Source organism: Megalopta genalis, chromosome 2 (genome assembly GCF_051020955.1).
Source record: "Megalopta genalis isolate 19385.01 chromosome 2, iyMegGena1_principal, whole genome shotgun sequence".
NCBI classification, from domain to species: Eukaryota; Metazoa; Arthropoda; class Insecta; order Hymenoptera; family Halictidae; genus Megalopta; species Megalopta genalis.
This window is the reverse complement of record NC_135014.1, coordinates 33,439,485-33,453,600: the sequence shown is the minus strand read 5'-3', so window position 1 is coordinate 33,453,600 and position 14,116 is coordinate 33,439,485. Positions and strand designations below refer to the sequence as shown.

General features: G+C 39.4%; 1 protein-coding gene across 3 annotated transcripts in view; it reads left to right on the top strand.

Annotated features, from left to right (window-relative positions):
• sns (sticks and stones) overlaps nt 1-14,116 on the top strand; it is a 717,563-nt gene that overhangs the window by 670,465 nt on the left and 32,982 nt on the right. For all 3 annotated transcript variants that reach the window (XM_076519189.1, XM_076519190.1, XM_076519191.1), the window contains exon 4: nt 4,086-4,274. In XM_076519189.1, coding sequence (XP_076375304.1) covers nt 4,086-4,274 — 189 coding nt within the window. The remainder of the gene's footprint in view (nt 1-4,085; nt 4,275-14,116) is intronic.

Sequence of the window (14,116 nt, the reverse complement as noted above, 5' to 3'; positions counted from 1 at the left end):
AGAGAGAGAGAGAGAGAGAGAATGCAATAATAAAATATCGATGGTGAAATATCGTAGAACAATATTGAAAATTGCCGGACGGATGGCAAACATCGAAGTAAATATTTAAAAACTCAAAGACACGTGCATAAAATGTGTATTCACAACATTCCGGTTGCAAAGTGAATACGTTTTGTAAATTGTTGTAAATTGTGTACACTGTTTTTTTACGGCCAGTCGTTACGCTTTCGGTCTATCGAAAAATATATAAGAATATTCTTCGATCGGCGAATTATTATTACGAACCAGTGAAGTGGATGAAATGAATAAATCAAATAAAAAAAAACTGTCATGACGGTCGAATAACTTGCGGATATTGTGCAGCGTTAAATTAAAGTAAATTATCACTGTTATTAAACGAGAAAGAACTTATACTTCATTTTACATTGCATTATACATTGCATTTCTAAATTTTCGTCAAAAATGCACAATAAATAGCCAACGGATCCTTGTGCAGAATAAAACGTTTCTAAGTCAACTGAAATGTATTGCGTAGTCACCAATGGAGCAACAATATTCTCAAATTTGTTAAAAGTCCTCGCAGTCTTCAATCTGCTCGTTTTTCCAATAAATGCATAAAACCCGCGGTCTAATAATATGCTAAAGGCAGCGGTCTAGTTTTTGGCTATTACGAAGGTAACATCGAAGCCGGGCGCGTAACCGCGGCTGAACAGTGAATATCCGCGTCGTCACGCATCGGTTTAGCGTGCGGGAACGAGGATCCGCGCTGTCAAGCCGCGGCGTACAAAGGGTGAAGCTTAGCGGTACGTCGGAAGAGGAAATAGAGGGTGAAATTAGGAAAGGAAAAAGATGCTCTCTCGTTTAAGTGGCGAGAGAGCGAGGACACCGGGAATGGAAAACACGGTTTAGTGATGCTGTTATCGCGGTGGACGGCCTCAGGAAAATATGGCACCTATTATTTCCCTGAATACCTTTACCTTGCCGGGCGCGTAATTCCCGCGAACAGAGGGAGCCAGATAAAGAAGACGCTACACTCCGTTCGCCAGGTTCTTTCCGCCGCGGCAATGGAAACCGGAACATCCGTCTATGTTCGTTTTTATCTGGCGAAATTGTCGGCGTGTCCCCGAGAGCGTGCAGATTAGGGGAATCGGGAGAAAAACCGACGGCTAGAAGGGAATCTTTATTTTTCCTCGCGGTTTCCTTAGCAGGACCGCCGCGCGGCCTTTTTGCTGGCGGTATATATGTATATGTATATACGTATATATATATATAGCGCCACGCGCTGTTATCAATACCATCCTCCCCTCGGAATTAGGACTGCAACGCCATAAATTCTCTCGAGCGAGTGGACCGACCGACGAAAAACCGTAATGTTGTTTGTTACGGGGGAAAAAAAATGGGCGTTCGTTCCATCGAATTTCGGGGTAGACGATAGAGTCGGTTGCCCTAAACGAAGGGCGATTCCGTCGTCGGTGAATCGAGAAGTGGCTGCTAACGGGAGAACAACCATAATTTAAATTCCCTCGTTTCATAAGGGGATATACAAAAGATCTGGTGAAAGCGATCAAAGAGAAATGGGAGATTGAAAATAATATGATAAATCGTTATAATAAGAATAATAACATAGATCGGCGCAATAGAAATAATCAAATAAATCGTTATAATGGAAATAATAAAATAAACTGTTTTAGTAAAAATAATCAGATAAACCGTAATAATAAAAACAACAAAATTAACAGAGATACAGTAATGTCTCCCTTACTGACGCTCAGGTTGTGTAGAGAAATGGACAATTTGTGAAGAGGAGATACGATTATTCGAACCTTGCGACTCGTTTTTATAGTTGTTGACAATCGACAACCATAAAAAAACGAGCAACAAGGCTCGAACAATCGAATCTTCTCTTCCAAAATTGTACATTTTTATGGATAATCTGAGCGTCGATTAGAGAGACATTACTGTACTTAAATGGCCTCCTTTTACCGAGAGACAGTCTGCGGCGAAGAAAACGAAAAATCGTGAGTTTCTCATTTCATTTGTCGTTCCAACCGTTCGCAATTTTTCAAGGAACTTTGTAGATATATTCTAGTGTGAACTAGTCCCTCTAAGATCTCGAAAAGGTGATTTGGACGGATTTCGAGAAAGTTATTCCGTTCGAAACGGTGCTCGAACACTTTCGCGAGCCGCTTTAAATCGCGGATGAAAGGCCGGGCCGGTTTGGTTGGCAGGGGCTGTTGGTCGAAAACGTATTTACCAATATCGATAGCGGGCTTCGCAGATGGGGGCTGTTCCTCAACGATGCGCTGCCGCCGAGCCGATCGACAGCACGTTGCATCGGGCCAAATGAAGTGGCAAATAACCGTTACTACGGACGTTTCCTGGCCAATGCGTTTGTGTTTCTTCCTCTCCCGCAGTCTTTCCGCGGCCGAAACGCTGCCGGGAGAACGTTCCGGCATTTTTGCGGACCGCATTGTCTTCGCGGTCGTTACCGGGGGGGCATCGCGGGGGCGCGGCGGAAGAAACTCCGGGCGGACTACTCCGGAAATGTCTATTGCGGAAGATGCTGCTCTCGAGATAATAAATACTTGGTGCAGCGGTATATCAAAGGCTTAAGCTGCTTCCTCGGCGGCCGGGGCTTCTTTGACGGTGGATTTTAATAGGCTGCGGATTTCGGCGGTCCTTACTTTTTCGAATCTCTATGTTTTCTGCTTCTCCTGCTTCTCCTTTTCTATTTCCCCTTGCTTCCCTGCAAGCGTGACGCTTCGCGAGAAAATGACCTGGATGAGATTTGGAGTTTAAAGATATGAATTATTTCATTCCATTTTCAAAAAAAAAAAAAATCGTACAGTTATCGACAAAAATTCAGAAACATGTTACACAAATGCCTATTCTTGAGTGTAGTAAACTTTCTCGACGAAGGATCACAATTGCATTTTGTGTCGACGAAAATATTAATTTTATTTTTCTATGATATTTTAATTTTGAATTTGTATTCGTCGTATACGCTAAATAAAACAATATTGCAGTATAAACAGTGTCTTACAAACTTCACCGAAATATGTACATTTAATGTAGTAAGACGTTGTTTTATACATTATTGTTAATATCTAAATAAATACATATATGATGTTTAAATTTGTTTTACCAATTTAAAGTTCGTCCACGAGATCCGCAACGATAAAGAAAACGTAATTTCTGTTGGATAATAAGACACGAGCTCGGAAAATAAAACTACAGTGACAGGTTTTGTACTTTTTCTTCGTTCGAAGTGCGCCAAGGAAAATGAAGTCGGCTGAAACTAACTTCGCTGGGTTAAACTGGGTTGCGGATTATAATATCCAACCAACTATATTTAACGCGCCATGTGAATGAACATTTAGTGCAGATATTAATAAAGCGGGGCTATTAAAAATCGTCTTATCTGCTTATCTGTAATACAATGTAATGTAGTTGTTGTCGCAATATGTAACATCGCGGAAGTGTTCTTTCCTGGTCGCAAGAGACATAACGACGCGGAAAATCTTCTGCACAATTACCTACCCCGAGTTAATAAACTCGACCTAAGACGCTCAAAGAAGTGTTAATCAACTTCAACGTCTAAATATACGTGCGTGTAAAAAAGTAGGCTGTCATTTTCTCCTCTGATATCAAAAGGGCAATTTTATATTTACCGTGTGTTACATAACAGGATGCGTGACACAATACGTTTTTGGAAGCACATTTAAAGTTATTCAAAGTTATTCAAAGTTATTTAAAATTATTTAAAAGTATTTAAAAGTATTTAGAATTATTCAAAGCTATTCAAAATTATTTAAAATTATTTAAAATTATTCAAAATTATTTAAGATTATTAATACAGCATATGTACAACTACAAAATGTAATAGAAATTTTATTCCAATTAATTGCACCTGTGAATTATTTGGAAAGTGCATTATCATTGATTTGTATACATAACACCGCCATCGTTTGCAACAAAAATATCTCACACCATCCATTATTACGATAAAAATCACGAAAAACATCCAGCTGTTTAGCGTCTCAATTCTGACTAGACTAACCAGAAATATGTTCACATTGTTGCAGCCCCTCCGCAGAAAGTGGAAATCAGCAATCACCCAGACAGGAAGACGATCGAGGTGAAAGTCGGCGAATCGCGACGACTCGAGTGCATCGTCAGATCGGCGAAACCTGCGGCGACGATCGTCTGGTACCGCGGCAACGTGCAAATCAAAGGAGGCGACACGAGCATCACGCCGATCTCCATCGAGGGTGGTAAGTCATTTGATCGGGGCCCCGCCCTTAAATTGCCGAAGTGTCATTATGCCGGTCCCCGGACTCCTTATCTTCCCGGGTAAGAGTCGACGAGCATCAGGCTCCTCTAAGAGGACAATTTATATCGAGCTTTATCCTGGGTGGCTTCTTTGCATAAGAAGATGTATCTAGGGCTTTGTCCCGGAATCTTATTTACAGGCTCTTTCAGGCATACTGCATACCGAATTCACGAATACATTCCCTGTATCGGAACTTCTCAAAGGAATTAATCGAATCTACACGGAGTCGTTGTCAGATATGCATGAAGCGTTCTACGTCAAAAAATTATGTCCGCGGGGAGAACGTGGCGTAGAAGTTCGAGCTCCTTGAGCAATTGTTCATTAACTCGTCCATAAACACTTAGAACCAAAGAAATTGAATTAAGTTTAATTGAGAATTGTTCGAGTTTTCTAAATGTGGAATATATGAGATTTATTCGCATCAATAAGTAAAATAAGATTAATATAAAATAAAGAAAATAAAGCAAGGAAATAAAATAAAATTAAGAAAATAAAGCAAGAAAATAAAATAAAGAAAATAAGATAAAATAAAGAAAATAGAATAGAATAAAATGCAAGAAATTAAGCTCAGTCAAATGAAGAACATTCGTTTAAAAATTTTGGTTTGATCACCAACGGATCGGGAACATATTTCAGACATTGTTGGAATTAAATGCCGCAGTGAAACAACGGTGGCAGAAGATAACAAAGGGCAAGCTACGGTCCAGCTTCGTACGGCTTAACGCAGAAACGTAACGACAGATCCAGCGAAATAACAAAACGAGGCAAGACTCGAGACTCGACAAGATAGATCGAGCAGAAATAATTGACGCGGACTGACGGTAGGAGAAGGGTGGGGGGAGAGCGAGACGAATGAGTTTTCTTGCCGAAATTAAGTCCTTCCTTCCCTTGTACAATCTTCGCGAGCTATGATTAATCTTTGTTTACTCGATCACGGATTACAAAGTAAATTTTATTTTACCCTCTCCCTGCTAGCTGCCGGCTCCCTGCGAGCCGAACCGTCATTAATCAAATTTAAATAATTGGGAGTCGGAAGACTTCGTTCAAGCTGCCCGTTCTCAACGTTTCGATCCAAGTGCCCGTTAATACCTGCATAAATCCGCAACATTGTTCGCGATATCACGATCGCTGGTAACACTTCGCTTCGGTTTACGAAACATTAATCGTCCGTCGAGTTCGCTGAAAATTACCGCAATCGTTAAACGACGATACTTCGTTCTCTGTGGAAAATATTTCCGCACGAGGCGTAAAAGACTTTCGCACAGCGAGATGGCGGAGTCTTCTGCGTCGAATGCTTGAAACAGGAGGCAAATGGAAAGTCGCTTTTCCTCTAATTAATTCGAATACGTTCGGGATAGTACTCCGATGCTTTTAAATTCTTTCAATTGCGACAGAATTCGTTGTGTATAATAAACGTATTTAATGCAGCACGGGGAAAATGTAAATGATATGAACATGAGACAGAACCGATAAAAGAACACAATTTATGACGGAGACAATGGAGCGAATAAAAATGTACAATCGACAATGCATAAACGACAAGAGAACAAACTTTACATTATACTATTTATTGCAATGTTTGCTAACGTGTTATTCCATTCATCGCGATATTCGCTAACATATTACTGGACTGCGGATCTTTATGCAAAATAAAACATGTCTGCATCAATTGCAAAACGAAAGAGCCAAGTGCAATATCTTAAATAATATCGAAGTCTTGAAATTAATTCGACCATGATCTTAGTTTCTTCTAATCTCTTCTCATCCAGCTCATTCTTGCCGTAAATGCATAAAATCCGCAGTCAATATTATATATTATTACAATATTACTCGATTCATTGCAATATTCACTAACACGCGTATTTATCGATTATACGACGACACAGTTCAGCTAATAAATTATTTTACAATTTCAAATCCGATTTATTAATTTTCTTTATGAACGTACAAAATCTGCAATCTTTGATTCGATCAATCTAGCAAAATTCGCGCTGTCATTCGAAATAATTCAACCGAAAGCAAGCTTCAATTGTAACTATTGCAAATTTCGGCTATAAAATAATTACTTTTATGGTATAGTCTAACAAGGATCGCGGCGCTGCGCGGTGCTTTCGTAGCAGAACGACCGACGGAAAAGTCGCGAGGAATCATGCCAGACGTATTCCCATTATTCGAAGGATATCCCTTAATGAAATCTAAAGAAGCGTAATCTCCCGTAAGTAACAATTAACAGCGCTCCCCTATAAAGCAGGAGTGGCCCATAAAATTCCTGGAGTTTGAAAACTGCGGTCTGCGGAGCACCGGGCCGGGTAATAAACTAAATATTCCCCGGGCGAGGACCGGAGGACTAAATAGGGAATCCTATGAAACTATCCGGGCGTAAACATAAACTTTAATAGTTGAAAGAGCCGGCGCGCACCGTCAGACACTATTTCACCGGATCCTCCCGGCAAAGACGGGAACTCCGCCGCGTTAATCCCGATGAACATCGGTCAATCGATCGGGGCAGAAAAGCAACGGTTAAAGTGGATTCAAGCAGACCTTCCGCGAACCTAATTCTCCTTAATCCATTTTTATCGACAATTAAAGTCTCGGGGCTCGCGCGAGGCTCGCGTCGCCGCCGATGGAGCAACAAACCCGAGTCGGGAGAACGACGCGCCGCAGATATTTCTTCCGTTATACTTTTTCATTTTAGTCGGCGCTGAAAGGGTCGACGATGGTCCCAGCAAAACTCTCTGTTCCCGAACTACAGTAAATTCTCCCTAATTTTCATTCGGCTTGCCTTCGAGCTAAAAGTTCTAAATAATATTATCGTCCATCTATTTTTGTTATTAATGCATACAGATCCACAGTCCACTAATGAGTCTACAAAATAAGGACTAAATGACTATTTTCATCTTTATTAATGTATTAATATTTAAATTTTTATCTGATTAAATCAGTCGTAACTCTTTTCCTTAGACGTAACTACTCTTTTCGTATTGAAACTTATTTTTCTCTCGTACTTTCTCAGAGATCTGTGCGTTCTTGTAAGACGATTTTACTGTTTTCCTCGGCAAATATTACTGCATTTGTCAATTCTAAGTTCTACGAAAGGAACGTCGGCTCAACTTTTTTATTTTTATTTTCTCGCGCATAGAAATTTATTTGATACATTGTAATAATACATCGACCATTACCATTTTAAATTTGCGCAGTCCGGTGATCGTAATCGTCGGTCGTTCCTCCGATCACATTTTGCCCGACTCCGATCGTTTTGATATTCGGACAAGTGTGTTCCATTTTATGCGTTTCTCGCATAATTTCCGTATTTCTTCGTTCCAGCTGGCGCGCGTCTGTGCGGTTCGGTGTCCGAAGCGTCGAACAAACGAAGGGATAAACAGATTCTTCGGGTTGATTAAATCGCGGGAGAGCGCCTTGTGTCCGTGGGATTTAAATAAAGATAACGACCGGCTCCGGCCGCTGTCAGGCTCTCTTTCATATTCATTAATTATTGCGCGGAATCCGGCGAAGGAAAACGGGGATAGCCGGCCGCGAGTCTTTGCTCGTCGAACCATTATGGCCTTTTTTTTTTATCCCGCCCCCGTACCCGCCGGTCCTGCCTATTACTTCTGCTTCCGCGGCACTCATCTTTTATAACATTTCCCTCTCCGGGCGGCGTGTTTTCTTTTATCCTGAAGCGCGCAGTTCGGCCGGATCGATAGCGCTTCGGTAGAAACGATTTTACTTCTGAAAATTGCTCCTTCATCTCCGCCATGCTACGCGAAAAAACTGCGGCTCCACCCCCGCGATGCTCCGCCGCCATCTTGCGTTCCTCCTGTTCTCTATGGCTTCGGTCGCGTCGCACGGTGCCACCTTCTCCCGAAAAGTTTCTCAAAAAAATGCGAGCTACAGTTTCGAGTTAAACGATCGCTGTTCTAAGGAATTAAATATTATTAATATTATTATAAACATTCGTTTTTTTTCGAAAATCGTGCAATTTTCTTAATAAACAGAGTAATGATCACGTTACTATAGGGTGACCAAATGTTTTTCGTTTGTTTTTGGGCATAATTAACTTTATATTTATCGAATAAAACATGTTAAATTTCTTAATACTGTTTGCTAACAAATATTGCTCATATTCTCCAAAAAATAACGTTAAGTTTGTAGGACAACATAATTAATCCGTGAAATAAACTACATTTCTAAACTCATGTACAGTGGAGTACATACATTTAAATCGACTAATCGTTTAAAACAAAAATCCAATCAGTAACGGATATGCAATGGATATGATAGAAACGTAACGTGGTGTACACTTCAAGCGTAGGGTGAGTTTAACGTCCCCGTTGGATTTTTAGTTAATTGAAAATCTCGTCTATCCGAGACAATCGACTCGATTCGCCGATGAAGTTCGTTAGGAATAATTCGAGAAAATCACGTTTTCTTGAAAGTGTTAACCAAACGGGATTACTTTGCACGAACGCCGGAGGTAATTTTATTGTGCAGGATTGATCGAAGTTGGAAAGCACGAGTTTTCTAGGACTTTTATCGCAGAAGACGGAGGTCTAGGGATCTGGCGTTCCGGATGGTTCGTAAAGTACGGTTTACGAGTGATAATTACACGGGGTTTACGAGTTAATCGCAGCACCGAGACTATTGTCATATTATTGTCATTGTTTCTGAAATATTTTCCACGGCAACTGCAACGGAGAATATGCGTCGCTGGCAAAATACTTGGACTTTTGATTGCACTTTCGTATCGGATCGTGTAAAATTGTTAACCAGATTATATTTACTTAATTTGCGTAATTTCGCATGATCTTGTACAACGATATCGCGATCGCTACACGGCAGATCTTTGTGCGAGATTAAAATTGCACGAAACAATTGCGCGTGTCGAATACAAAATTTCTTCTTCTATGAATTTTAATGCGTTGAAGGACGCGTAGGAATATTCTTGAACACCCCCGAAGCTTTCACTGTTTTACATTTCCGTTTTAATTAAATAGGAAGAAATTAATATTTCGAAATTTCCACGTGCTCCGCTCTGAAAATGAATTTCACCAAAACGTACGAAGTTAACTTTATTATTATACTTGTTGAAAACCATTCCATTGAGGTGCACGTTCGAAATCGTATATAAAAAATATTACAACGAACAAGAGTTGCTGCAAAAATCGTTCGCGAAACGCAAGACTGAGGAACATGCGTTTGCATCGAGAAGTAAAAAAATGCATAACGAAAGCCGCATCGGCACCCTTTTAATTAAGAAAAGGCCGGACAACGCGAACAGAACGAAACTGGGAGAACAGTTGAAATTAATGCAAGCCGGCAGAAGTATTTCTATCGCGGCGAGTGTACTCGAGTCGCAGAAGGGAAAAATCTTCGCGCAGCCTGTACGGCGATAGATAAAAGTTTCAAGCAGCTGGAACAAGTACTGCAAACCATAGTTACGACCCTGGAGATCATGAAACGTTAACTATGTTAGAGGTGCACGAAAAGAAAGGAATATGGGGCGAGCACAGTGAGGGAAGTGCATTGTTGGAAAGGATATAATGGAGCAACTAAGACACTCTATTAAGTTATTCTCTAGTGTGCGTTCCGGGAAAAAAGAAACATTGCCGAGCAGAATGGGCCGCGTTTATATATTAACCCGGCCAGAAAAATGATTTGAGGTGCGCGAACGGAAATGACTGCACCAGTCTTTCTGAAAAGCGATGTCCACTAACGTCATATCCATACGTTAAACATTCGCGTACGGTAGAAAACAAGATCTGCTTTGTATTCGTATTATAAAACCTATAAAAATTATAGCAGACCTAATTTTTCGTAAGTGCAATCGATTGGGGTGAAGATAATGTAGCAATATATAATCAAATTGTTTCAATGCTTTTACTGTTTTTCTGTTTCTTCAGTTTTATTATATTTGCAGAAAATTCGCATAATTTTATACAATTAAACTATTTTATTCTTGCGAATTTTAATTAAATTAAGACATTATTATCTCTTAATATACTATTAAGACATTATTATCTCTTAATATACTATTAAGACATTATTATCTCTTAATATACTATTAAGACATTATTATCTCTTAATATACTATTAAGACATTATTATTTCTTATTACACTATTAAGAAATTGTTATTTCTTATTATATTATTAATGAATTGGATATTTCTTATTATTTATTATTTATTGGATAATAATAAATATTTGTTAGGAGAACGCAAGAGATGTATTAAAATGTAGAAAATTCTCTGACTGTCCGTGGTATGGAAAATATTATGGAGATCGTAGACGGAGTAAGGAAAGTGACCGCAAAAGTGGAAGAAGAAGAAAGAGATCGTGTCCGACTGTCAGTTCAATGTCACGGAATTCTTTAAAAATTTATCCGCCGGCACGGACAGGAGAGCAGAAGGAATCGGAGAACTATCACGCGTGGTAAAGCATGCGGAGGATATCACAGAAGTTTTGGAATAGACGCGATCCAAGTGGTAGCGACATTCTACAAAAGCAACTATCCCGCTCAAAGACGTAACAAGTAGGAAAGGAGCGGTGACATGGATCTTTTGGTCCGCAGGACATGCTCGTATTCTTTGATAAACCCGGCAAAGCAAGTGGCTACTTTGAGAAAAAACCGTCTGTGGTCGTCGAATGGATGTTTAAGCGCTGCGACCTCGATTCTATTCAGCTCCGCGTTCTAATGAACCGACTGGTATTTGTTGTACCACATAAAATCGCGGAAGGATCGCACGCAGATCCACCCTTCGTTACTCCATGCTCGAATAATCAGGTAGATAATAAAGAAAAATTAACAAAATACGAAACACGTAATTTAAAATCACTCGAATATATTTGAATATGCAGTCAACTCTCAAACAGAATAACTCGCAATTTATGCAAAAATTTGGACTCATTGTCTCGCAAATTAGTCAGTGTAATATCTCAACAAAATTCAAGTCATTCGGTTCAATTGTTAAATATTGATCCCATTTTAAAAGTTGTATTCTGCTGCGATTGTATTTGTCTGAAACGAATTAATCTAATTAATAATAGTTGTAATACTTTAATCAATAATATAAAATATTCTAATTTATAGTATAATAATATTTTTAACACCGCAATTTTACCACAGAAGTTTGCAGAAATGGCACAGAATGCGGCAGGATCAAATTCGTGATAAAAACAATCATTCCGTTAATTTATTATGATTGGTTCAAGACGAAACTTTTTACCCTCGCAAATTGGAATTCAACAAAATATTATTACCCATCGCTGCAGCAGAAACCGACCGGCTAATTTATTAACAAGAGGGATAAGCGAAAAACGTTATTACACGCGTAACACAGGGGAAGTTGTTCTGTACTGGCGGAATGAAAAATAATTTTCGCCGGTAGAAAATTGGCCGAACTCGAAAATTTGTGTTGAAACGGGAGAATCGAATATACATTCTACGGTTATTTTTCGACTTTTTCCGACGAAACGAGAGTCAGTGTAACAATTCGGCACAACTCCAATATGGCAGCGTGTATACATAACCTAAATAAGATCTACTAACAAGGACGAAATTGAGACAAATGTTTAATTTGTGCAATTTTTGAATGCATCGATCGTTCCTGCAATGAATTTGTTTCTGCAACGATAAAACTGCGCGTTCAAATTGCACATGAAACTTGTGTTCTCTTCAAAAATCAATTTAAAAGTAAATAATACAAAATATCCAAAACGTAATGCATTCTCGTTTTATATTTGACGATCGCAATCAAAATTTATAGAAATTTGCGTTACATATTCACAAAATAAGAAACTCGTTTTCTCTTCAAAAATTAGAATTTGAAAGTAAATGGCTCAAATTATCCAGCGGTTTTCATTGTTTTCTAACAAGGTGTTGTATTACAGTGTTATCGAATCTTTTTAACAAGCTACTGCACTCTGGATGTTATCAATCTTCTTTTAGAAAAATCCCTACCTCGAGGGACGAAGTCAAAAAATGTCAGCGAAGATTTTCCTGGAAATTGATCAGTATACAGCCGTTAGAAGAACAGTATTATTTGAATTGTTCTGAATAAATCTAAAATAATTATTCGAATGAATTCTTCGTCGAATGAAATCTCATTCGGATAAATAGTTATCTGCATAAATTTTTAATAAGTTCTTAAATTTTTATCTAGATAATGTCGAATAAAATTTGATTAATTAATCCTACTTGCCTTATGGCGAATAACTAAAAAAAAATTGTATATATTATTAATTAGTAATTAATATATATATATATATAAATATATATTATTAGTTGTATTAATATATATATGCTAATAATAATATATATTATTTTATTAATATATATTATTAGTTGTATTAATATATATATGCTAATAATAATATATATTATTTTATTAATATATATTAATTACTAATTTTATATTCCGCAAAAAAGCTGCTTACATGTCAACATTTGCACATTTACGCGAGCAACTCGACTTTCTGTCGAAAATCTTTCGATTCGACCTCCACTATGCGTCGCCGCAGCCATAAAATAATCACTTTGCGCCTCGCTTTAGTGTCCTTGCGAGTTCATACGAGGGCTGTTCCATCGGATTTGATCGTCTTGAGGACTTGACGAAGTTACGCTCGCGTTGACGCTGATGGAATTCACCGCAGAAAATTCCGCGCGCCATGAACTCGTCCGCTAATTTTCCGGAAGCCCGGATACGTCGGCACGCCCGCCGGAATGGTAAAATTGTTTAAAACCTGGTTGAACTAGTTTCGGTCTTGTCTCCCGCGTGAAACAGGAGGGGAACTTCTTCGGCGGTCCTGGAAATGAAAGACGAATTCGAACGGGGCACGTCCCCGCATACCGGCCGTCCGCCAATCGGATTTCATACTTCGGGGCAAAATTTCAGTGGTTTACTGCTAGTTTACAACTAAGTCCACCGAGTTAGTTTACTTCTAACTGTGCACACGCAGCTTCCTGCTTGTCACGTCGCGTTCTCCTGTCGTTCTCACGTGTTCACACGAAATTCCGAAACTTATCGTTTTCTAAGTTAATTCGCGCTGCCGCGCCGGCTGATTGTATCCGCGGCTGCCTACGTTCATCCGCAATTAGTGGAACAATCCGAATGATCCGCCCCCGGCACTGATTAAGTGCAATCGCTCGATACAAAATATACAGCGACTCGCGTTAACGAACCGCGGTCGAAAATATTTCAACTCGAAACATATTTTCCGATTTACGAGTACATTTTACACGATTCGTTGCAACTTATATTCGAGCAAATAAACAAATTTGCTACTGTCAACATTATTTCGTTAACGTGGTACAGCGATTTTTAGCGGCGCCTCGGAGTCGCCACTCGTGCGCAAAGGATTAAAATCGTATGAAAGATCAAAAGAATTTCGTTCATCCGCCGTTTCTTGCCGGCATTAAACGAAAAAAAAAGAACATCGTCCACGGTTGCGAGAATTAAAAAATAATACTCGTTACCGCGGAAAATCGAAATCAACACCATCACAATCGGAGATGAAACCAATTAACCGGGAGGCAATATCGGCCGATAAATTGATACCGCGAAGTTTCGAACACCGACCGATAGAAAAATGATCAACAATTCCGAGGTATCGAACGCGTGCGCAATTTCTGAACGGATTCCGGCCACGGATTGAAAATGTTGATACCGCCGACGCTTGCCGAAGACCAGAAATAAAAGACACGTCGGTGAAATGCTCCTCTTCCATCAAAAGGCTCCTCTCTCCGTGGCGTATTAAGAGACTCTACTTGCCGGGACCTCGAGCCT